Genomic DNA, 23,657 nt, shown 5'->3' with positions numbered 1-23,657 from the left:
ATGGAACGGTTCCTGGCCCAACTGTGCGAGACCAGTGTGTCGCAGCCGCTGCCGGTGTGGGAGGGGGACACCACGGGCCACTGCTTCACCCAGCTGGTGCTGAGCGCCCTGCCCCATATGCTTCTCGCCGTGCTCAGTGCCTGCCACTGGGGCACTCCGAGGTGGGTAAAAGCAGGTGCAAGACATCTGTCCATGTGTACCTGCAGACCTCAGCCGAAACCCACATCTCCGCGGTAGTGTAGCCAAAATAGTGAGGTCTGTGGAGTGGGGCAAAAATAGAATAAAATCTGCGCCTTAGCACCTTGCAGAAATGTGGCCGTTTGGGGTCAAGTTACCTATCTTTTCTGAGCCTCATAGGGTTGTTGGGAGGTTTAAATCAGATAATGCGTTAAAACGTATAGCGCAGTGCCCGGGACATTTTTAAAGGCTGCATGCCTGGTAGAAAGCATCACAGCTGTAGATTTTCAGATGCCCAAGCACAACTGTCATGATTGGAGGCAAAACTGGGTGAACGATGTTTTTAGCCAAAAAGGATAGCTTGTGTTGTAGTAGTAGGACTAGTTCCTCACCACTTCCATCCATGAAAATTCCGTGTTCCCTAGACTAAGAGAAAGAGGAAGCAGTAAGTAGAACAGAAGAGCAAATTCAAAACCTTAATCTTCCTGGGTTTGCAGCTCTAAGGTGCAAGTATCAAACTCACCTTGATTTTGTATCTATTTTCTGTATGGCTGGATATGTCTGAAGTTACTCTCACTCTGGCTACTGACAAGGCAGGAGAGACATCTAGTCTCTGCCTTTTGGAATCCCTAGTCTGGTAGATGGAATGTGTCCTTATCCAATTTGAATCGGAGCTGATGAATCCCTTCCTTGAGGAGAAGCTTGGGATCTGCTTGGTCTAGGGGGAATCCTGATTTGTCTTTTGCATAGAATGAGGCAGAAGTCTAGAGAGGATTAATCAGTTAGCATAGACGTCTAAATCCTGCTCAGAGGAGTATCTGTTAAAAATAGACACAGTGCTTCCAGGCACTCATAGTCTAAGGATCAGGCAAGAAAGACCATCATATAATCAATAGAAATTGCAGTTTTTGCACTTCACTTATCAGACCTTTTGTACATTGCTGAAAAGGGTTAGAGAGGTCCAGAATCTCAGACAAGAAAGGACCTGAGAGGGCTTTGGACCCAGATTCCTCAGTGCTCACCCGTGGTGATGAGGGAAATGAAATGTGAGAGGGAAGGAAACCTTACCCAGGGGCATAAGACTGGTTGATGGCCAACTTGGGGCCTCCAAGGGCCCAGTGTTTTGTCCCCACATCTTAAGAAATAGGATTCTTAAAGGTTGACTTTTATTCCATTATAAACTGCTCCATATTGCTGTGATTAACTGGACTTTTTAGAGGAAATCCAAAGCATTCTAATCTAGGATTAAACTTTTTCAGTAACCCAGCCCTGCCAACAAAGGAAACAATAGATTTAGTCTTCTCATTATGTAAACCTTCAAGGCATTCTAATATTCACTGCTACAGGTGTCTTATCCTGTACTTGATTTTTTAACGTAGACAGATCACCCTTTTGTTGACTAAAAATGTTTTTTGCATGCCAAGAAGGTAGAGACAAAACTAAAGAGAAGTTTTTGTTCAGCAAATGGAGTCACAAGTATGATCTATTACCATTTTCTACAAACGGTGGAAAGAGAGTAGAATATTCTGAGGCTTCATAAAATTTAGGCTATTGTATTAGAGTGTAGAAGCTTTATATATGTCAAGTTTTTATTCATCTAATAGTGCCTCGGGTGAATTTAAGGGTTTTTGTTTTTTTTTTTAAGATTTTAATTATTTATTTGACAGAGAGAATGACAGCAAGAGAGGGAACACAAGCAGGGGGAGTGGGAGAGGGAGAAGGAGGCTTCCCGCGGAGCAGGGAGCCCGATGCAGGGCTTGATCCCAGGCCCCTGGGATCATTACCTGAGCCAAAGGCAGACGCTTAACGACTGAGCAACCCAGGCACCCCTAAGGGTTATTTTGGGTCGATACTTTTATGAGAATGAGTTCTCATTTCTTGGTAGTTATCTGTATGAAAATTTAGGATTTTTTTTTTCTTATTAGTCTTCACATTCCATATATCCTTAACTAAAAATTGTTCGTTTCTGTGGCAAAAGAATGATCAGAAATGGTATGGGTAGGTTGGAAAACAGATTTCGGTTGTGCCAGGAAGACTTCCTGGAGGAAAAGCCCTGCATTTCAGGGTAAAATGGGACAGAAATAAGGTATAAAAGGCAGAGAAAGGAGCGGATTAGCTCTAGGTAAGTGAGTTATTAGAGGTGTGTCTGGCCCTCAGTCAGCCATTACATGCCTTCTTTTCTTTTGCCCCCTTGTCCCTAGGAATCCAGATTACCTCCCACACTGCAGTCCTGGCTGGTGCCTCCGACTCAGAGCCTCCTTCCTGCTCTCCGTCCTTCCATTGCTAGACCTCCTTCCAGTCACTTTGCCACCTGGGGCAGGCCCAGGGCCCATAGGGCTAGAAGTGCTGGCAGGGGGTGTGGCAGCGGTGGCCTGGATCAGCCACTGCCTGGCCTTGTGGGCGTTGGCTCATTCCCCTCATGGCCTCTTCCGGGGACCATTGACCTTGGCTCTGGCTGCCTTCCTGCCGGCCCCAGCCCTAGTGCTGACCCTGCTATGGCATTGCCAGCGAGGCACGCTTCTGCCCCCGCTTCTCCCAGGACCCCTCTCCCGCCTATGCCTTCTCATTCTGCAGCTGGCTGCGCTCTTGGCCTATGGACTGGGCTGGGCCATCCCGGGGCAGTCACGGGAGCCCTGGGCCCAGGAACCCCTCCTGTCTCAGGGAGAGGAGCCTGAGGTAGCTGAAGATGGGGAGAGTTGGCTGTCACGCTTTTCCTATGCCTGGCTGACACCCTTGCTGGCCCGAGGTGCCCGTGGAGAGCTCCGGCAGCCCCAGGACACTTGCCGCCTCCCACACAAGCTGCGCCCAATCTACCTGGCTCATGCCTTCCAGGCCCACTGGCAGGAAGGGGCCCGGCTGTGGAGGGCCCTGTATAAGACCTTTGGCCAGCACTATCTGGCACTGGGACTACTGAAGCTGGTGGGGACCATGCTGGGATTCTCAGGGCCCTTGCTGCTCTCCTTCCTGGTGGGCTTCCTGGAGGAGGGGCAAGAGCCACTAAGCAATGGACTGCTGTATGCCCTGGGGCTAGCTGGTGGGGCTGTACTGGGTGCTGTGCTACAGAATCAGTATGGGTATGAGGTACGGAAGGTGACGCTTCAGGCACGGGGGGCTGTGCTGACTATTCTGTACCGAAAGGCTTTACAGTTGGGGCCCAGACGCCCTCCTGCCGGGGAAGCCCTGAACCTACTGGGCACCGACTCTGAGCGGCTGCTCAACTTTGCTGGAAGCTTCCATGAAGCATGGGGCCTGCCCCTGCAGCTGGCCATCACCCTCTACCTGCTTCACCAGCAGGTGGGTGTGGCCTTTGTGGGTGGTCTGATCCTGGCACTGCTGCTGGTCCCTGTCAACAAAGTGATTGCCACCCGCATCATGGCCAGCAACCAGGAGATGCTACAGCATAAGGATGCACGGGTTAAGGTAAGGGCTGCTTATGTTTCCTCAGCAATCCAGAGACCCCACCCAGCATCCTGGTCCCCAGGTCCTCCCATGCCCAGTGCCCAAGGGTGTGAGTGTGTTCTAGGAGTTAAGAGCTCACACTGGAGAACGGCATGGGTTCATATCCCAGCTCTTCCACTTACTAGTTTAATTACCTCAGATCCTGGGCACCTGGGTGGCTCAGTGGGTTAAGCCGCTGCCTTCGACTAGTTTAATTACCTCAGACAAGTCTCTTAACCTCTTTGGGCCTCTGTTTCCTCATCTGGGAAATGACCATAATAATAGCTTGCTTTATAGAGTTGTCGTGAGGATGGTATGAGGTAACGCTGGGTATGGGCCCAGTCACAAAGTAAGCACTAAATATGCATGGCTTGTTAGTAATATTGTAGCATTAGCTCATACAGCCCTAAGCAGCAGCCCTGAGAGGTAGGAAATAGCCTGTCTGGGACCAAATGGGCTTTTAGTATCAGCGTCTGGACCTCAGTCTTCTATCTCTTCATCTAGGGTAGAGCCCATCTCATAGCCACATGTGGAGAGGCCTCCAAGAACCCTGGCTACCTCCAAGGGGTGGGCTGTGGGGAAGGGAGTAGGTCAGTCTTCTGCCTGGGCCAGCTTTAGGTGTTGAGGGTCTGGCTGAATCAGTCTGGGTTCTGCAGTGACTGGGGGATGGCAGGCCTGGCAGTCCATACAGCATAGTTGTCAGCCTCTTGTGGGAATAACTCAGAGTGCTAACAGAGAGGAGGTCCCTCAGAGTTGGTTAAAGTCCAGGCCCTTTTCCCCTACCCTTGATAGCTACAGACTAGGCTTCCAGTATTTTCCTGGCTTGCAGGGATGTGTGAATGTGGGAATCCAGAAAGTTTCTCTAGCCCTTACCCATCTTGCTGAACTCATCAGCCTGTCTGACCCTGGGCTGTGGTAGGGGCTTCCTACACCTGTATGTTCCTACAGGAAGAATTCCTGTCCCACCCAAGCCATGGGCCAGACTGGCAACTAGCTCCCAAAGCCCTCTGCTTCTGGCTTTGGGAAAGAGTCCTTAGTCCCTCATCTCATGGAAGGAGTGCTTTTACCCTGATGTGGTAACCCTCCTGTACTTTCTACCACTTCTTCCTCTAGGAAGGTAGGGGGATTCCAGCTCCGACTTGGTCCCTGCTCTGGAGACACGTGGAGGAGAAGTAAAAGACTGGAAGGAGAAGAAACTCAGGGCTGAAAGGGATTTGAGGGCAGGATTTCCAGAAAGGGCTGAGATGAGGAAGGGAGGGGGCTAGGAAAGTACAGAATATCTGGGAGCTCAGGGTACTTGGCTTCCTCTACCAGGAGCTCCTGGGCAGAGGAGAAGGGACACATAGTAGCAGGGTCTCCACTTCACACTGCCCTCTTGTCTCCATCCCTAGCTCATAACAGAGCTGCTGAGTGGCATTCGCGTCATCAAGTTCTTCGGGTGGGAGCAGGCGCTGGGGGCCCGAGTAGAGGCCTGCCGAGCTCGCGAACTGGGGCGACTCTGGGTCATCAAATACCTGGATGCAGCCTGTGTGTACCTGTGGGCAGCCCTGCCAGTTGTCATCTCCATCGTCATCTTCATCACCTATGTCCTCCTGGGGCACCAGCTCACAGCCACCAAGGTGAGGGCCAGGGGAGGAGGGGACGGCTGTAGGAAAGTGTGGGGAGAAGCGGCAGCAAGGAGACCGCAGTGGAGTCATGAGGTGGCCTCAGGCCCTTGGGGCTGCTGGGAAGGAGGTTCTCTGGCTGCCTCAACCTTTCCCAACCCAGGGGGAATTCTCTGAAATTTCTGGGGCCTCAGATATACAACCCTTTCCTCTGTGAAGGAATTCTTTTTTTCCTCTCCCTTCCTCTTCAACTTTAGCCCCAGGCTCCATGTTAGGTCTCCATATCCTCATTTCAATGACCTTTGGGGGAAAAAAAAAATCCATGATCCAGTGCCAACTCTAGCCAGGGCCAGACGATGTTTGTACTTACAAAGTCTCAGAATGCGCCAGGACTGTGTGCTGGTTGAGCGGGAACCGGATCTCTGGAGGAACATCTAAAATTTCTAGGGTCTTCCTAGACCTTTGCCATCGCTAACCCAAGGAGTTTCCTGCCAACCCCTAAGTTCTGCTGCTGCCCTATTCTTCCCTCCACGCCCCTGACCCCAGGACCTTCACCCGCAGGCCTTCAGATGGCCCCTGAGCTTCAGGTGATGCTTCATCCCCTTTCTGCTCTACTTAGGTGTTCACGGCCTTGGCACTGGTGCGCATGCTCATTCTTCCCCTCAACAACTTCCCCTGGGTGATTAATGGCCTCCTGGAGGCCAAAGTGTCCTTGGACCGGATCCAGCGTTTCCTTGACCTTCCCAGCCACAACCCCCAAGCCTACTATAGCCCAGGTAATGGGAAGCTAGAGGGAGAGCCTGGCACAGGGTGAGGAGGGGATTGTAGCCCCTAGGGAGCTGTACACAGGTGCCAGCAAGAAGAGCCAAAGGCAGCAGAATCCAGGCAGAGCATGTGGGGGAGAGTCCTCAGACCAGGATGAAGGCTAAATTAGCCCTGGGCCGGTAGATACGGGACAGGCGAGACAACAACACACTCCCCAAGTAGCAAGATTGTGCCTTAGAAACCCATGTTGAGTGCCTTTTTCCCTCTTCAGATCCCCCCACAGAGCCATCTACAGTGTTGGAGCTGCATGAAGCCCTGTTCTCCTGGGACCCAGTTGGAAGCAGTCAGGAGACCTTCATCAGTCACCTTGAAGTGAAGAAGGTTTGTTGGTTAGACCACACTAGGGAGTCCCCAGGTGAATGGGAATGGCAGACTCAGTGACAGGTAAACACGCCTGGAGCCCGTCATAGCTAGACGGCCTGCATCTCGACGAGGTACCAAGGGGAAGACTGGAGGGGCTCTGGTGAGCAGGTTCTACACTCCTCTCTGGACCTCATCCCACTCAGCACAGTACTCTCAGAGTTGTTTGCTCTCTCCCCAGTCTTTAGACAGCTGTATATCCACCTCGTCCTAGCCAACAATTGTGGCTCTCCATTGTCCTGAGGCCACAAAGTTCAGAAGAGACCCCAGAGCTTATTCAGCATCTGCCTCAGGCTGGGGACCAGGGGAAAGGCCCAGCAGCCTCTTCTGAGAAGGATTTTGCAAATAGGGTAGCTAATCCTCTGTTTAGCCTGCTAGAAAGGGATCACACCCTGTGACTCACGCCACCGCCACCGCCACCGCCACCGCATACATCGACAAAGAAGCACTTGAAAGAATATTCCTGGCAGGACAGTGAATCCCGATTTCCCCAGGCCTGAGTTTTCCCTCTCCCCTGACCCCTGTCCAACCCTTTGCCCCACAGCTCAACCCAGCGTTCTCCAGACTCTACCACATTTGGCTCACATTTCTGGCATGGGCTGTATATTTTGTTTTTCTTCTTCGTTCAGGCAAGACAAGGCTGGAATTTTTCAAAGGAATTTTACTAATGTTGTTAGTTGGGGCTTTTTTGGATCGAAGTAATAGAAACCCACTGAAGCTAGCTTAAGCAAACAAGAATTTATAAGAAGGCTATAGAGATGAATTGCAGAATCCAAAGGCAGGCATGCAGCTGGATCTCAGCAGCAGCCCAGAACCGGGACTCGACTCGTAGAGCTCTCCTTCTGTCTGCTTTCCTCTGTATCTGCCTCATGCTTCTCTTTTGTGGACCCGCTCTTCACTGAACAGAAGCAGAGACTGCAGAGAGCCTTCCCACATACGCACTACCACCAGAGAGAGGGAGAATTCCCAGGAGAGGGTCTCAGCTTGCTCTGGTGCCCCCTCAGAGATGGGTCGGTCCTGGCTGACAGACTGGGGGCATCACAGTCAGAGCTTCTGAGAACCCCACCTGTTTCTAGAAAAGCACTGTACTTCTCTCAGTCCTGCATGGTGTACTGAGTGAGATACAGCCCAGCCTGCGGGCTGGAGAATTCTTTCCTTACAGACTAACTGGCGCCTAGAGAGAAGCTTCTGTGGAAGGGTTGGCAGCCCAGGGCCTCAGGAGGGAGACCTGATGCTTACCATCTGGCTTCCTTGCAGGGTGCGTTGGTGGGCATCGTGGGGAAGGTGGGCTGTGGGAAGAGCTCGCTGCTCGCCGCCATTGCTGGGGAGCTCCACAGGTGAGTAACCTCTAGGGCCCCCCTGTCCTCCGCTTTGACCTTCAGCAAACACTTGCCTAGCCCCTGCCATGTGGCAGACGCCTTTTTAGGATCCAGGGATGCCAAGGGTCAGAGATGAACAAGACCTTGTCCCTGTCTTGGGAGAGTTTTCAGTCTGGAAAGGGGAAGTCAGTCAAGATGGAATTTTCATAATCCTCACACCAGAGTTCTGTGAGTGCTATAATAGTAAAGAAATAAATGGAAACATCCCGCAAAAGCTCCTTTTTTGGAAAATGTAGTTACGCAGGGAGGGATTCAGGGAGGAGCAGAGGAATGAAGGAGGGCCTTACTTCATTGCGAGGATGAGTGAGTGCAGGGTGGTGACCATGCTCTCCTCTGAGCTTCTGAGCACATCCAGATCTGACAGCCGCTTGGCTGTAGCCAAAGAGCAGTTTCTTCCCTTCCTCGTCCAGAATGAGCCTCCAGTCTCATTAGGGCCCCTCAACCCCAGGGGCTGCCAATCCAGAGACCCATGTGACATGAAAGGGGACCTGACATAGAAGACAGTCTGGAGAGGCTTCTGGGAGGCCGGGGGCTGGTTATGGAGGGACCAGTCAGGAGCTGCCCTCCCCCCAATGCTGCCGGCCTGGCTCTCCGCAGGCTGAGTGGGCGGGTGGCAGTGTGGGGGCTGTCCAAAGGCTTTGGCCTGGCCACCCAGGAACCCTGGATCCAGTTTGCCACCATCCGAGACAACATTCTCTTTGGGAAGACATTTGATGCCCAGCTATACAAGGAAGTGCTCGAAGCCTGCGCCCTCGGTGATGACCTCCGTGTGAGTCCCCGGCCCTGAGACCTTCTGGCTGCCTGCTTTCCCGTGTCCCCGACACCTCAAGTCAGAGACTCACTTCTCTGGGAAGTGGTTGCCTCTACTCAGGCACCGTCAACCTAAGACTGGCTGTTGTCAGGTTCAGCCCTCCCAGAGTGTCCAGCATGTGGTTCCCCCTTCTGAGGCGGACCCAGAGGGATGGCAGTGATGGGGTGTTCCACACAGCAGCGAGGGGAACTCCAAGACCTCTAGACTAGGGTCCCCTCATAGGATTTAGCCCTGTGTAGGTTGGGCCAGTGGTTCTGATTCAAGAGGCTTTCCCCCACCTCTCACTGGGGAGGCTTCAGAGAGTCAAGGTTGCTCTCCGCAAGTCCATTAGATCTCCTGCAACCAGAGTACTAAATTTAGGGGGATGAGATTCCAGATCTCACCTATGGTTTCCCCACTCAATCCCCATGTCCCCTGCAGGACTGTCCCCACCACTGCCCTGTCCAAGTAAATGTGGGACTTCCCTGGAAAAGAGGACCTTTACTTTGACTAGGGGGTACCCTGTGCCCATGTATCATTTGTTTCTACAGCAAGCATTTCTCAAATGCCTGTCAGGTACTGGGAATGGCTCTAGGCATTAAGAAAAGAGGTGAATTACCGAGATTTTCCCTCAGAGGGACTCACTATCTGGTAGACCAGAGGTGCTTCCACTGGCATGGGTCCCCCTGAGCTAAGGAGACCACTCCTGAGGCCACACGAAGGCTTGGGGTACCCTCCTTGTGTAAAGACCTATCACAGCTTTCACATTGGATTTTCCCATCCTCATCCCAGCCTTTAGAAAGGCAGGGCAGTGGGTGTGACAGGGTGGTGAAGAATCTTGATTCACGTCCTCCTAGCTTACTAGCTGTGGAACAACCTGGACCAAGGTAGCCCCTTGGAACTTTGGTCTCATATGTGAAAGAGAAATCATATCAGCTTCATAAGGTCATCATGGGGATCAGATGGTCGGAATTACAGATGATCCCCTGTGGCTTGCTTACCCCAAATTCAAGTCCACTCTCCTCAATCTCCCTCGATCTCTTGAACCCCTCCACCTCATCCCTGCAAAGGGAGGAAGTAGAAGGTATTGGGGAGTCCTTTGGCCAATGCTGGGGGCCCTGTCCTACCAGATCCTGCCTGCTGGTGACCAGACAGAGGTCGGGGAGAGGGGTGTGACCCTCAGCGGGGGACAGCGGGCCCGGATTGCCCTTGCTCGTGCTATCTACCAGGTAAATTAAAAATGGGAGAGTCTGCAGCCTTGGAGCGAGTCGGGGAATGGGGATATTTTCATCAGCATCTGGTTTCTTTCTCCTCCCCCCCCACCTCCTCTTCACAGTCATGAAGTGTTGGTCCCTTGGCCATCCCATCTCCCTTTTGCAGACTGAAGGCAGAATTAAAGACCCTTTCAAAAATACAATATGACTTGAAATGCTGGGACCCAGCAAAGCTGGAGCCCTGGTCTTGCTTGACTAGAGGGAAGTTCACCTTTAAGTCTCATTTGCTTCCCTAATACTCTAGGGGTAGCCCCCAGAGTCCCTCTCAGCTATCTTCTCTGCCTCAAGATCGTGTCCTAGGAGACGTCTGGGTTCTGACGAGTGGAACTGGGACTTGGTGCCCGTGGTGTCCCCACCTCTTCCTAGGAAAAGGAGCTCTATCTCCTCGATGACCCTCTGGCTGCTGTGGACGCAGACGTGGCCAACCACCTGCTGCACAGATGCATCCTGGGAGTGCTGAGCCACACCACCAGGCTGCTCTGCACCCACCGGATCGAGTACCTGGAGAAGGCCAACGTGGTGCTGCTGCTGGAGGCCGGGCGCCTTGTCCGGGCTGGTAACGTGGGCTGCCGGGCAGGGGAGGGGGTCTGCCCAGGTGTAAAAGGGGAAGAGGGACACATGAACTGTCAGATGTAGACTCTGCCACCCCCTCCACGTGTGGCCTGGGCCCTGGCATTCTTCTGTCTCACGGGAGACCCTATCCTCCCTTCATGGAGCAGGTGTGAAGCCACAGAGAGGAGAGAAAGGAGCACACTGGTGAAATGCCAGGGGATCTGGGACTTGGGCTGTGTGACTGACTGGGTGCTTTGGGAACACTGATGTCCTTAAAGAAGAGACAGCAGTCAGGTTTTGAACAGTCTTTTTATTAAAAATACAAACAAAAATAAATAAGAAGCCCACCTCTGATGGATTATTATCCAGAGGGACATGATTGTCTGCGAGTTTGCTGGGAAAGAAACAGAAGGAATGAGGCTTCAGCAGAGCATTAGAAATGTGAGGCCTGAGAAGAAAGCTCTGCAGTAAGGAGAGGGGACTCTGGACAGAGTGCTCCTGGGTGGCCATGATTCTCCTTATAGGGGTGAACGTGTTCTGTCTGAGCTGTTTGGACTGCAAACATGGAGAGATGGGCTTAAGGGTCCTGCTCAGAGTCTGGAGGCCCGGAGCAGGGTCCTGCTAGGGAGGGTCAGGGAAGGGGTCCAAAGAGAATGGAAGGTGGATTGGCACACTCACTGAGAAAGGCAGACTATATAGTGTATCCCCAGGACAGCCCCCGCAGTGATCTCCCTGCTCCCTTCCAGGACCTCCCTCTGAGATCTTGCCATTGGTCCAGGCTGTCACCAAAACCTGGGCTGAGGATGGACAAGAGGCTGATTCAGGTATGGCTCAGGGCTGAGGAAAGTGCTTGCCCTTTCCTCCACCACATTGGAGGGATACGTTGTCCCCAAATCTCCCCGGCCCATCTGAAACCCTGAGGTTTAACTGTCATCCCACACACTTAATCCACACTCTGCCCCTCTCCTCCCCTCCTCACAGCCACAGGGCAGTCAGTTGGGAACTTGGAGAAAACAAAGGAGGGTCTGGAAGGGGAAGAGAACACATGTGGTCGCCTGCTGCAGGAGGAAAGCAAGAAGGAGGGCGCCGTGGCCTTGCACGTGTACCAAGCATACTGGAGGGCTGTGGGCCGGGGCCTGGCCCTAGCCATCCTCCTCTCATTGCTCCTCATGCAAGGTAAGATGAACCCCAGAGCCCCTCATCCCACCGCAGCCCTAGGTCCCCATCACAGCCACCACCTTGTACTAATGGCTACAGAGCCCTGAGCCTCCCAGGGCACGGGCAGCAGCTGGGACAAGAGGCAGGGCCCCCCTTCTGAGAGAGTCCCAGGGGTGTCCTCTGTGACCATCTTGCAGTCAGCTCCCACAGCTAGCTCCCACTCTACAGATTTCAGATCATGTACTCCTCAAAGTTAAAGAGTGATGGGCCCAGAAAAGAAGTGCACACCCAGGGCATGGGAAGACATGGGAGAGTGACAAAGTAGGGAGGGCCGGGGCAGGTGAAGAAGACTGGAAGCCAGAGTCCAGGGCAGAATAAGGGGATGTTTGGATGGAACAAAGGGATGAGTAGTCTCTCTCACAGTTTTCCCCTCCCCATCCCCACCCAGCCACAAGGAACGCTGCTGACTGGTGGCTCTCCCACTGGATCTCCCAGCTGAAGGCTGACAAGAATAGCTCCCAGGAGGCGTCAGGCCCCACCAGCCCGGGATCCACAGGGCTCCTCTCTGCCCAGCTTCTCCTCTTCTCTCCCGGAAGCCTCTAGTGAGTGGCTGGGCTAGAACAGGCCTGGTGTTCTCAGAGGGGTTGCCAGGCAGGGATTGAGAAATGGGGGCAGGTATTCCAGGGGTATGTCTTCTAGTGGGGAGAGCCGGTGTGGGGGAGGGGACCCCCATGGGCCCTACTTTTGGTTACCCACAGCCCTTCCTCACTCCCCAGCACCTCAGTGTTCCCACTGCCGAAAGCCGCCCCCAATGGCTCCTCAGATGTCCGTTTCTACCTCACCGTCTATGCGACCATCGCTGGTATCAACTCCCTCTGCACCCTCCTCCGGGCAGTGCTCTTCGCAGCAGGCACCCTCCAAGCAGCCGCCACCCTGCATCGCCGCCTGCTGCATCGGGTCCTGCTGGTGAGAGGATGGTTTGGGGGGATGGCATGGGGGAGCTCCAGTGGGGACCCCGTCCTACCATCTAGTTCTCAGGACAAGACAGCCCTCACAGGCAGGTGCAGCACTTGGCAACTGGAGACCTGGAGAGGCCGAGCGCAGAGCAGCTGCCTGGGTTCACACCCAGCTCCTTTGGCCTGTAGCTTTCTCATCTGTAAAATGGGGAGAAGAGATGCTTGCTCAGAGTCACTTCCATTTGGATGTCAAGTGCAGAGGCCTGAATTACTCACCTCTTATTCATGGGACATGGGACATCCATTAGATCATTCAAGATCCCTTTTCATTTTATTTATTTATCCATTCCCTTCTATCTACGTACCTTATTTCCCTTTTCCCTCCTTTCCTTATAGGCAACCATTCTAAGTATGTTTAGTATCTATCTTTGTGTTGTGTTGTGTTGTGTTGTGTTGTGTTGTAAAACGCCTGTTTTGTGTGCCAGTGTTTTTATAAATGGCATTCCATTTCTTACAATATTATGAGGATTAAATTAATTAGGTCCTGGAAAGTGCTTAAGATAGTGCCAGGCACATACTAAATACTCAATTAGCAATTATTATTAATGATGTCATTATTATTATTATAAAGCCTTTTCTTGCCCGTTATCCTTTTTTTAAAAAAATTTTTACTTTTTAAGCAATCTCTACACCCAGTGTGGTGCTCGAACTCACAACCCTAAGATCAAGAGTCTTAGTTGCATTCTAACGACTGAGCCGGCCAGAGGCCCCTCTTGTCCATTATCTTATCAGGGTCTCATGATAACCCCTTGAGGTAGGTACTGTTATCCCCATTTTACAGATAAGAAAACTGAGGGTCTGAGAGTGTAAGTGACCTGGGGAATGCTAGTTCTGTGGATACCCAGGCTGGGCACTTTCCTGTTGCCTGTCAGGGAGCAGCCGCCCACCATTCTGCCTCTCCTCCAGGACCAGGGCCTCTTCAGCCCGTGAAGGAATTCATTTCTTATACATTGGCATTAAGAGGTGCTTCCAAAAGTTTTTTTCCCAAGTCCCCTGCCCTAAGAGGATTGTTCCCAAAGTATAGGCAGAGAGCTGGGAGCTGGAAAAGGTGAGGAAAGGGACGTGCTGTCTTTGAGCCGGGCGCTCCCAGTAGCAGTCTAAACAGCTGGTGGCTGCTGAGCCCTGAACTCTGTGCCAGGCAGACTGTGCTAAGTACCTGTGTTGTCTATGTGGCTTTCAATCCTGCCAACAGCCCTGGGAGCCACCGTTGTGTTATCCCTGTTTTTGAGCTGAGGAACAGGGGCCTTTAAGAGATGAAGCTCCCTGCCTGGGGTGTCCTATCCAGTAAGGGGCAGGGCTGGAATTCGAGGGGGAGTCTGAGTCCCAAGCCTGCATGCTAAGCCATGAGATCACACTAACTGAGGCTGCTGTTTGGCCCCGGGCCATGGGGATGATCCCCCCGGCCTCTCACTAACCCTCACTCGCTGGCCTCAAGTCCCCTTCTTCTGGAGAGAGATGGGCCCCCTGCCCTGGAAAGAGGAGTAGGGCCTGTTCAGCATGGAGGTAGAGGAATGACCAGCATGGCCTCTCGGGGTCACCACAGACCAGAGGGATGGCAGCATCTCCGTCTCTGCCACCCTGGGATAGCCTCCCTCGGAGCATCCCCCCCCATCCCCTCCTCTCTGCCACCTTCCTCCTTTCCGAGTCTCCACTTTGGGCTTCTCTCCCTAGGGCCATCCCCAGGCCCGGCCCTGGCCCACCCCCACCTTCTCTCGCAGGCGCCAGTGACCTTCTTCGACTCCACACCCACGGGCCGCATCCTCAACCGCTTCTCATCGGACGTGGCCTGTGCCGACGACAGCCTGCCTTTCATGCTCAACATCTTGCTGGCCAACGCCGCTGGCCTGCTGGGCCTCCTGGCAGTGCTGGGTGCTGGGCTGCCCTGGCTGCTGCTGCTGCTGCCGCTGCTGAGCATCCTCTATGACCGTGTGCAGCGCCGCTACAGGGCCTCCTCGCGGGAGCTGCGGCGCCTCAGCAGCCTCACCCTGTCGCCCCTCTATGCCCACCTGGCTGACACCCTGGCCGGCCTCCCTGTGCTCCGGGCCGCGGGGGCCACCTGCAGGTATGTGAGGTCTGGGGGAGGGGACAAGATGACCCCAAGAGGAAGGGCAGGCCCAGGTCTCCAAGAAGGGCGGGGTGGGGCCAGCAAGTGCCCTGGGCATAGGGTAAGGAAACAGAAGACTGGATGGGGGAGGCCGGCAGAACACGGACCCTCTGTACCCTGTGGGCCCCCCACAGCTGTGTTCCTCAGCTCCAGGAAAGCCGAGCTCTGCGGGAGGGGGCCTGCGTGGGTCTGTGCGTGGGTCCATGTAACAATGCCGCCGCCTCATTCCTCTCCTGGCCCCTCCCAGGTTTGAGGAGGAGAACCAGAGGCTCCTGGAGCTGAACCAGAGGTGCCAGTTCGCCGCGGGCGCTGCAACACAGTGGCTGGACATCCGGCTGCAGCTCATGGGGGCCGCAGTGGTCAGCGCCATTGCAGCCATTGCCCTGGTGCAGCACCAGCGGGGCCTCGCCGACCCAGGTGACACCCCGGGGGCCTCACTCTCACCTCAGAAGCATGTCGGCTCCCCCCCGCCCCGACCTTTCCCTGCATTGTCCCCCCAGCATTTCACCTCTCACCCAGGGGTCCTGTGAAGATGGGTTGTGATGATCATCCCCCCCCATTTTAGGGTTGAGGAAACTGAGTCCCAGGGAGAGACTTGCCATGTATGGGGGTCTGGGACTCAAACAAGTCTTTGGATCTTCACCCCTTCCCTGCTCCACCCCATCCTCACACTCTGCCCCGCCCATCTTCCGTGACTTTCCCCGGAAGCTTCTCTAGGCCCATGGCCCTCCCTTGTGGCTCATCTCCTGGGGGTCCCCGTCGGTGTCCAGACATCTTCCTGCTTCTCTGCTGCCTTCCTTTACATGCCCATGGTCCATAGCTTGGAATTCTCCTGTTCCACCCCATCCCTGCTCCCACATGCATCCCAGTGGCCAGGCATCCCCTAGCAGCTTGTGCTCATCTCCACTAGGACTGGTGGGCCTGTCACTGTCTTACGCCCTGTCCCTGACGGGCCTGCTCTCGGGCCTGGTGAGCAGCTTCACGCAGACAGAAACCATGCTGGTGAGCGTTGAGCGGCTGGAGGAATACTCCTGCGACCTGCCCCAAGAGCCCCAGGGCCAGCTGCCGCGGGTAGGCCTGTACTCCCACCCTGCACCTGGGCCCCAGAACCCCAGGGGACCCTCCTGACCATCCTGCCTCCCCTAGTTCCTGTCCTTTTGCTCCTCACTATTTTTCTCACTTATCTCTTCTCATGTCACCAAGTGATCCCACACTCTTCACGGTGTCCCTCGTCTTCGTGTCCACTGAGAGGGCCTCACCTCTGCGGCACATGCCCTTTCCGCTTGTGCCAACCCTTTCTCCTTATTCTCCCCTTTTTCCATTCCCCATCACCCTTCCCCATCCTCACGTCTTCCGCCTTACCCGTATCCCTCTCTCTCTCTCTCTCTCTCATCATGGACCACACCAGCTGGGACTCGGCTGGCTGACCCAGGGGAGTGTGGAGTTCCAGGATGTGGTGCTGGTGTACCGGCCGGGACTGCCAAATGCCTTAGATGGGGTGACCTTCCGCGTGCAGCCTGGAGAGAAGTTGGGCATCGTGGGCCGCACAGGCTCTGGCAAGTCTTCCCTGTTGTTGGTGCTCTTCCGGCTGCTGGAACCCAGTTCGGGGCGAGTGCTGCTGGACGGTGTGGACACCAGCCAGCTGGAGCTGACTGAACTCAGGTCTGGGGGAGGGAGACGAGGGGAACCAGACTACTGGCCTTGGAGGAAGGTCCAGCTAGGAAGGCTTTATATCAACTCAGGGCGGCCGGGGCCAAGGCGGGGCAGGATGGAGGACAAGCAGGTGAGGACAGCGAGCCACTAGCGCCTGGGGCCAGACTCATAACTGCAGTCTCAAGGTTACAGTCTGACCCAGGCCTACCTTTCCAGCTTTGCCTTATACTTCTGCTCAAGACCACCAGTCACTGGCTCCTGAACCAGAGCCTTCCAGGGGCGGCACCCCCCTACTGATGCCCTCAGCCCTGAGGCTCTACAGGCAGTGCTTGGGACAGCTCGGGACAGCTCGGGACCTGGGCCCGTTGTCCCTGGCCACAGGTGGCTTCTTCTGGGCCTAGCCGTCTCCCTACCTCCACCTCCAGGTTTATCCTGTATCATTTTTGCTGAGTCCCATGACATGCACGAGATGGGGCAGTTCTGTCCTAAAGCCCATGTCTGATTCCAAGGTCCAGCCCTGCCCTTCCTGCCTTTTCTCACCTGTGGTGGCCTTATCTTATAGCCCAACCATATAGTTCCTCAGGACCCAATTCCAGGCCTGCCTCCGACCATGAAGTGTCCCCTCCCCTTTCATGCTCTGGTCATTTCTTGTCACTGCTGCCCCAGCAGCTGCTGGAGTCAGGCCCCTACAGTTTAGCCCACTCCTGTTCTCTGTGTTTTGTACCTCAGTGAGATATAAGCTCTTTAAGGATAGAGTCAAGGCCTTTGGTGTCTTTGATATTCCTTGTAGCACTGGCACAGTTCTAGATACATGGCTGACCAACTGGGAGCGGGGGGCAGGGTCTGCTCAGATCTTACCCTCAAGCTTTCCTGGAAATGCCTGCTAAAAACCTGTGCTAGGAACAGAAGTGGCCACATCTTCAGTGTAGACCCCATGTCCTGTCCCCTCCTTACCCCCTAGATCCCAGCTGGCTGTCATCCCCCAGGAACCCTTTCTGTTCAGTGGGACTGTTCGGGAAAACCTGGATCCCCGGGGCCTGCATGAGGACAGGGCTCTGTGGCAGGCCCTGGAGCAGTGTCACCTGAGTGACATGATTATGTCCATGGGTGAGTACGAGGTCCTACACGGCAGGGTGGAGGAGGGAGCAGGGAGGGACCGGGGAGAGTCCTGGGATGTGGGCTTGAGGCTGCTGTGCCTTGCAGGTGGTCTGGATGGTGAGCTGGGTGAGGGGGGCCGGAGCTTATCCCTGGGGCAGAGGCAGCTACTGTGTCTGGCCAGGGCTCTCCTCACGGATGCCAAGGTAAGGCAATAGGAAAAGACATTCAAGAGGGCGAGGAAGTAGGCCGGGGACAGCCAGGATGAAGAAGTGGATTGGGGAGAGGTTTCGGGGACTAAGTTAGTTTTCCTTTCAGAGTTAGAGGTGAGGTGTTGTAGGCTGGCTGGGCTGGGCCAGGAGGTGGGGACTGGTGCTTGCGTAGGAGTCAAGGCTAATCCTCTTCCTCCCTCCCCTCCCCAACCTTCTGTACATGTTCCAGATCCTGTGTATTGATGAGGCCACGGCAAGCGTGGACCAGAAGACAGACCAACTGCTCCAGCAGACCATCTGCAAACGTTTTGCCAACAAGACAGTGCTGACCATTGCCCACAGGTATGCAAGTGTCCAGAGGGAGAATCTAATCAGGGACTACGGTGACTTGAACCCAGAGCCTCCCTTCCTTTCAGAGACCCCCAGGGGTCAGGGTGCGAGGGATTCCAACCCCCCCCCCCCGATGAATCTCAGCTCCTCATTGTCCAGGTCCAAGTGTATCTGCAGTCTTCCCCTAGCACAGAGCCAGGGGCTAAAGCCTGGGGGGCAGCCTTGTGTTGTCCAGTGGGAGAAGAAGAGGGAAGAACAGGTCAGCTTTCTTCTTTAGGGCCTTGTCCTCCATCCGCTGCACTGACCACCTTCTCTCACACAGGCTCAACACGATCCTGAACTCTGACCGGGTGCTGGTGCTACAAGCAGGGAGGGTTGTGGAGCTGGACTCCCCCGCTGCCCTCCGCAGCCAGCCCCACTCACTGTTCCAGCAGCTGCTACAGAGCAGCCAGCAGGGATCCCACTCCTCTCGCGGAGGGTCCTGAGCCTGACCCCCCGTCCTACAGGGTCTCCCCTCTGTGTTAGCCACTCCTGACCAGGTGCAGGGGTGCTGGCTGTTTGTTTACAGTCTCCTTGGTGGCTCTACCTCTCCCTCACTTCCCAAAGGGGAAGAGGGCACCCTGGGTTCTTCTTTGGAATCCATGTTCTCTTGGGGAGGGAAGGGGCTGGGGGTGGGGCAGAGTCCTGAGGCTTCTTCAGAACCAGGCCTCTGCTCTGGCCCTCTCACAGCTGGGACTCTAGGCAGGTGCACTTTCATAGTTTTATTTGATAAAATTTCCATCTTACATCCTATGTATTAAAAAAATAATATTTCTAGTGTGAGGCTGAGGTCCCTCCGTGTGTGTACCTCAGGAGAGGGGTGGCGAGAAAAGGCCTACTCCAGTCTGAGAAGCTGAGGAGGTGAAGGCGGGGGCCGGAAAGCCCCCACCTCCATCACAGTGCTGTGGTCTTTCTAGGCTCAGGGGGCAGATCAGGCGACAGGGGGAGCCCTGCTGGCAGCATGCTAACCTGACATTCCTGGTCCTGGCGCGCCGGGATGTAGTGGGGGGCAGGGTAGCAACAGGGTTCTGGGGGGCAGAGACCCTGGCGCCAGGCCCTCAGGGTCAGCATCATAGTGGACAAGACCAGGGCGGCAGTGAGGGCCCCAAATACCACCATGGCCGCCAGGCTAGACGGGCCTAGCCCTGCTTCTTGCCTCCGCACTACCTCCTTCACTGAGATGCGCAGCAGACCCGCCCCCACGCTGTGGGGGGCAGGCCCTGTGGCAGGGATCACTGCAGCAGAGGTGGGCCCCGGGGGGATGTCCGTGGTGGTGGCAGGATCTGGAACGGATAAGATGAGCTCACAAGTCTTGCCACCATACCCACTGGGGCAGAGACAGTCAAAGTCATGGACACGGTCCCGACAGCGGGCCCCTCTCTGGCATGGACGGCTGGCACAGTCATCCAGGTTGATGGTGCAGAATCGTCCAGCAAAGCCCTCAGGGCAGAGGCAGGAGAAGCGGTTTATGCCATCTCGGCAGGTGGCACCATTGGCACAAGGCCGCATCAGACAGTCGTCAACATTGACCTCACAGCGGGCACCCACGAAGCCCGCCAAACAGCGGCAGGTGAAGTTGAGAGCAAAGCCCTGGTCATCCTGGCACTGTCCGCCGTTCTGGCATGGGGAGCTGCAGTGGGAGCAAAGAGGTTAATGAGGCCAGCTCGCACCTTCAGGGTAGCCCAGATCGGCATCTTGACCACTGCCGCCTTTCTACCCCCTTTCTGGCTGTGTCACCTTGAGCCCCCTCTCTGATCGTTGAACACCTCGTTTTAAAAATGAGAATAAGAATAGTCTCCCAGCTTCCCAAATTGCGAGGGTTAAATGAGATAATCCAAGTCAAGCAGTTAGCACAGGGCCTCACCCAAAGGCAAGGCTCAAAGGCAAGTGTGCTATTATTCTCCACATAGGCTCTCAGGCCTGAGGCTGAAATGAGGACAAGTCCAGCCCTACCAGCTTTGTTGCCACGTTCACAGTGAGGCAGAAGGCTGCTGTGGGGAACATCTTTAGGAGCCACATGCCAGCTAGGTCCTCAGCCTCCCCACACCCACCTTCCCAACCAGAGCAGTCACACACTGATAAAGTACATCTCCAGCCCCTACAGATCTTTGTTGTTGGAGAAATGGTTCAAATGGTACCCAAAAAGTTGAGAAACCCTGAACTAGGGATACCTTGGCAGGCTGGGGTTTTGTTGTCAGAGGCTCCCGTCTGGGACTTCGAACCCTCAGACCTAGTTCTTCACCCCCACCCTCTCTACACTCCTGCTTCCTCACTCTTCTGCCACCAGCTTTTCCCGTAACCTCCCTCCCACCCACCCACAGGCCAGTACTCACCCTGCCTGCTCACAGGGTCCAGCCTTACGCTCGCAGTCACGCCCATGGAAGCCTGGGGGGCACACACAGTGGTACTCGCCGCCCCCGTCGTAGACACATTGGCCTCCATTCTGACAGGGGCTCTGCGTGGTACAGATGTGCTCATCTGCAGAGGAGACCAGGAAGGCTTGGGGAGAGCTCCCCACACCTGGCTCCCAGACCTGCCCAGAGCCTGCCCACAGCTCGTGGGCACAACTCGCACTACAGACCCGCCCAGGGCATGAATGCTATAGTAGGGGAACCATAACACTGAATTGGAGTCAGGAGGCCCCGAGCCCTGGCACTGACAGTCAGCCTCCCATTATCAGGCAAGTTGTATCTCACCTGTAGGTCTCAGTTTCTTCATCTGCAAAAGGGGTATGTTTTTGGCAGCTGCCTGGCCTACCTCACAAGATTATGTTGAGAACCAATTTAGGTAACAGGTATAAAGTCTACGATGATGAAATGCCATGTGTTTGAGGGTTTAAGCCAGACACAGAAGGTGCTCCATAAATATGGATGGATGTTCTGCCAAGACACACAGGGTCCCCAGCCCAACAGTTACCCTCTCTACTCCCCTACCTTTGTCACAGAACTTGCCTGCCCAGCCCAGATGACAGATGCACTGCCAGGGCTGGTGGCAGGTACCATGCTGGCAGCCAGGCATTCTCACACAGCGCTCACAGTGCAGCCCTTCCCAGCCTGGGTCACACCTGATAGGGAGAAGCACAGGGGCAGGGCTCTGGGTAGGGGGATCGGAGGAAATGAAGGAGGCAAGAACAGAGCTTCTAGAAAACAGAAGGACTTCTGAAATCCCTAAGGGAAAGCAGGCCTATCTCAGGTAACTATAGGGTTGTACAAGGTCATAGGACATACTCATGCTATCAGACGATCAGACACTGGCATTCAAGGCCTCGATCTGCACTCTGTCTAACCTTTCTGGGCCTCAGTGCTCTCATCTGTGATGGGTTGCTTTGGGTTGGTTTGAGTTGAGGAAGATATTAAAATGACATTTGTAAATAACCTCAGTACCATTTCTGGCATGACTGAGGTGCTCAGAACCAGCTTAAAAAGAGTGACCTTGAAAAGTCATAAGGACCCTCTTCCCATCCTAATTCCAGGACAAAGAACTGAACTATTTCAGAGTGTCTCTAACACAGCCAGCCCCTCCTGCACATTGCCTGGTCCGCTCCTTTCCAGACACACTTTTTCTCCTGCTTCAGAATTTGCCCAACCGCCACCCCAGTGAGTCAATTACTCAAATTCATCAAGAAAGATCCTCTTCTGTGAGTGCGTCTCCCCAGCAACCCTCCCGCAGTCTTTCTTTCCCAGGCTAAACCCGTTCTCTTTATATTTTTATCTCCCCCTTTCCTCTTGGCCCCAACCTCCAAACTCTCTCAAGCTTCAGGTCTTTCTCCTGATATCTTGAGGAGGAACGTTTCGGAATTCCTGAATCAGCCTTGGGAGAGCAGAGGAGTTGGGAGTGGGGAGGCATAAGCAAGAAGCAAAAGAAAAGCAAAGCCGAGGGGAACTGGGGGCTGAGGAGAAGCTGCCCTGTCTGTCCTGTGGCCATGAAGGGCAGGGGGGCGAAGGGGGGTGGATGTGAACAGCAGGGTCTTAAGACTCTAGATACTCTGCCCTGGGGCTTGACCTGGTTGTGGGTGTGGACCTGCTGGAAATGGGGAGCAAAGGGTTTGAGAGCACGTGCTCAAGAGAGGTACCTGCAGGAGCCGTCAGGCGCACAGCAGCCGTGGGCCAGGTCACAGTGGGAGCTGCAGTCATCCGCTGCAAGAGATTGACGCGGGAGGGGTGAGCCCAGGTCAGGGTTCGGCTCCCTGAGACGCGGGGATCGGAGGGTACGGGGTCTCAGTCATTGGCTGGGCTCGGCTCTGGGCTACGGCAGAACAGAGACTCACCGCGCTGCAAAGGGACTGCTTGGGTCTGGTCAACCCCGCGGGTCGAGCGGCTGCAGTGCCGTCTCTGGCCGGCAGAGGTCAACGCGCTAGCGAAGGACAGCCGGGCAGGGCCACGACCTGAGCCCGGGGGCACGCTCACCTCGGGCAGGCTGAACGCGTGTCCCCAGGATGCACAACAGGCACACGAGATGTAGACAGCGGCAGCCGCTGGACATGGTCAGCGCCGGCCCCAGGAGGGACGGACGGATGGACGGCCGGACGTGCGGACACCTGTGGGATGGCACAGGCTGGGAGGCGGCCGGACCCGGAGATGGTGGCACGGATTCCGGTTCCGAGTGACAGGAGCCGAGGGGGAAGAGGGGCGTCCGGACAGAAGGAGGTGGGGGCAGCGGGAGGGCGGAGGCGGGGAAGACTGAGCAGGCGAGGGTACTGGAACAGGAGCCCCGGAGCGGGGTCTGTGGGAAGGAGGCGAAGGATGGGCAGCGCCGAGCGAGGTTCAGGCGCTAGAGGGGCCAGGACTAGGAACGCAGTCCGCACAGAGGACTCCGCGGGAATGGGGACAGCGCCGAGAGGCGGCCTTGGCCACGAAGGGGACGCGGGGGCCGGTTCCCGGCAGCGAGCAGTCTCCGCCTCCTACCTCGACTCCCCCCACCCCACCCCACCCGGACATGCTCCCACGTTCCCTTCCCGTCTCCGTCTCCTCGGATCGGCCACGGCCAGGGGCCTGGAATCCCCAGAGCGCCCCCAGCCCCGCGCGCCCAGCCCTCGCTGTCCTCACCTCGGGCTGGGAGGCAGCGCGCCCCGGGACGCAGAGCGGGGCCGGATCCGACGGGCTTCGCCGAAGGACCCGGGCGCGGGGCCGCCCCTAGAGGGCCGCGGGTACGGGCGCCGAGGCGGCTGCCATGCGAGCGGAGCGCTCGGGAATCTGGGTCTCAAAGCGACCCCGAGCGGCGGCGGCAGCGGCGGCGGCAGCGGCTCCCCGCGCGCGCTCAGGCCGCCTGCCAGGGGCGGCGTGTGCCCGCGGAGCCCGCCTCCCCCTTCTCCCTGAGCTGCCGCCGGCCCGCCCCCAACCCGCCCGCGTCCGACGCCCACCCCCCACCCCGGACAACGCACCGCTCACACCTTGTCCCCGCACTCGCGGGTTCCCCCGCAGCCCAGCGACCCCGGGCGCCCCGGGTCCCCCACCCACCTAACCCCTCCGAACCTCGCTTTCTTCAACCAAAGGAGGAAATTAGGGGAATCTAAAAGGGAGCAGACTGCCAAGTGCCGACCAAATGTGTACAACCGTTATTCTCCCATCTTGCATCCCTGCTATCCTGACCCGCGCCCCTCATCCTGTGCCCCACTTCTGCTCTCGCCGGTCAGCTTCCCATCACGCTTCTTT

The 23,657-nt window shown here is 55.7% G+C and overlaps 2 protein-coding genes across 4 annotated transcripts; one reads left to right on the top strand and one right to left on the bottom strand.

The window, feature by feature from the left end:
* Positions 1 to 18,649, top strand: LOC111147790 (ATP binding cassette subfamily C member 10). Of its 3 annotated transcripts, XM_022504025.1 has the most exons (21): positions 1 to 161; positions 2,379 to 3,597; positions 5,007 to 5,234; positions 5,839 to 5,995; positions 6,256 to 6,365; positions 7,662 to 7,741; positions 8,381 to 8,552; positions 9,704 to 9,802; positions 10,214 to 10,403; positions 11,146 to 11,223; positions 11,381 to 11,575; positions 12,006 to 12,159; positions 12,334 to 12,523; positions 14,292 to 14,635; positions 14,925 to 15,094; positions 15,588 to 15,748; positions 16,086 to 16,339; positions 17,292 to 17,437; positions 17,534 to 17,631; positions 17,867 to 17,979; positions 18,290 to 18,649. In XM_022504025.1, exons 1-21 carry the CDS (start codon positions 1 to 3, stop codon positions 18,450 to 18,452), a joined length of 4,482 nt encoding a protein of 1,493 aa, XP_022359733.1. In that variant the 3' UTR covers positions 18,453 to 18,649. The 3 variants fall into 3 exon arrangements, with proteins under 3 accessions (XP_022359733.1, XP_022359735.1, XP_022359734.1); XM_022504027.1 differs by lacking the exons at positions 15,588 to 15,748; positions 17,534 to 17,631; positions 17,867 to 17,979; positions 18,290 to 18,649 and having other exon boundaries at positions 13 to 161; positions 17,292 to 17,341; XM_022504026.1 differs by lacking the exons at positions 15,588 to 15,748; positions 17,292 to 17,437; positions 17,534 to 17,631; positions 17,867 to 17,979; positions 18,290 to 18,649 and having other exon boundaries at positions 13 to 161; positions 16,086 to 16,385.
* Positions 18,650 to 18,713: 64 nt separating this feature from the next.
* LOC111147791 (delta like non-canonical Notch ligand 2) lies at positions 18,714 to 23,064 on the bottom strand. Its single transcript, XM_022504028.1, has 6 exons — positions 23,052 to 23,064; positions 22,413 to 22,543; positions 22,079 to 22,142; positions 20,940 to 21,070; positions 20,340 to 20,484; positions 18,714 to 19,636 (listed from the first exon to the last, which is right to left on the bottom strand). The coding sequence occupies exons 2-6, from the start codon at positions 22,486 to 22,488 to the stop codon at positions 18,901 to 18,903; spliced, it is 1,152 nt and encodes a 383-aa protein (XP_022359736.1). The 5' UTR covers positions 22,489 to 22,543; positions 23,052 to 23,064; the 3' UTR covers positions 18,714 to 18,900.
* Positions 23,065 to 23,657: the final 593 nt, after the last annotated feature.

This window comes from Enhydra lutris, unplaced genomic scaffold (genome assembly GCF_002288905.1).
Source record: "Enhydra lutris kenyoni isolate GAN:26980312 unplaced genomic scaffold, ASM228890v2 scaffoldscaffold17, whole genome shotgun sequence".
NCBI classification, from domain to species: Eukaryota; Metazoa; Chordata; class Mammalia; order Carnivora; family Mustelidae; genus Enhydra; species Enhydra lutris.
The sequence above is the reverse complement of the archived record's forward strand: the minus strand, read 5'-3'. Positions and strand labels throughout refer to the sequence as shown.

Bases quoted from the DNA above. Each gene is read 5' to 3' on its own strand.
- LOC111147790 (XM_022504025.1), top strand. From the start codon at position 1: ATGGAACGGTTCCTGGCCCAACTGTGCGAGACCAGTGTGTCGCAGCCG. The intron at 17,438-17,533 runs GTGAGTACGAGG...TGTGCCTTGCAG, and splicing joins TGACATGATTATGTCCATGG to GTGGTCTGGATGGTGAGCTG. The intron at 17,980-18,289 runs GTATGCAAGTGT...TCTCTCACACAG, and splicing joins GTGCTGACCATTGCCCACAG to GCTCAACACGATCCTGAACT.
- LOC111147791 (XM_022504028.1), bottom strand. From the start codon at position 22,488: ATGTCCAGCGGCTGCCGCTGTCTACATCTCGTGTGCCTGTTGTGCATC. The intron at 21,071-22,078 runs GTACCTCTCTTG...TCTCCCTATCAG, and splicing joins GCGCCTGACGGCTCCTGCAG to GTGTGACCCAGGCTGGGAAG. The intron at 19,637-20,339 runs GTGAGTACTGGC...CTCCCACTGCAG, and splicing joins GGACCCTGTGAGCAGGCAGG to CTCCCCATGCCAGAACGGCG.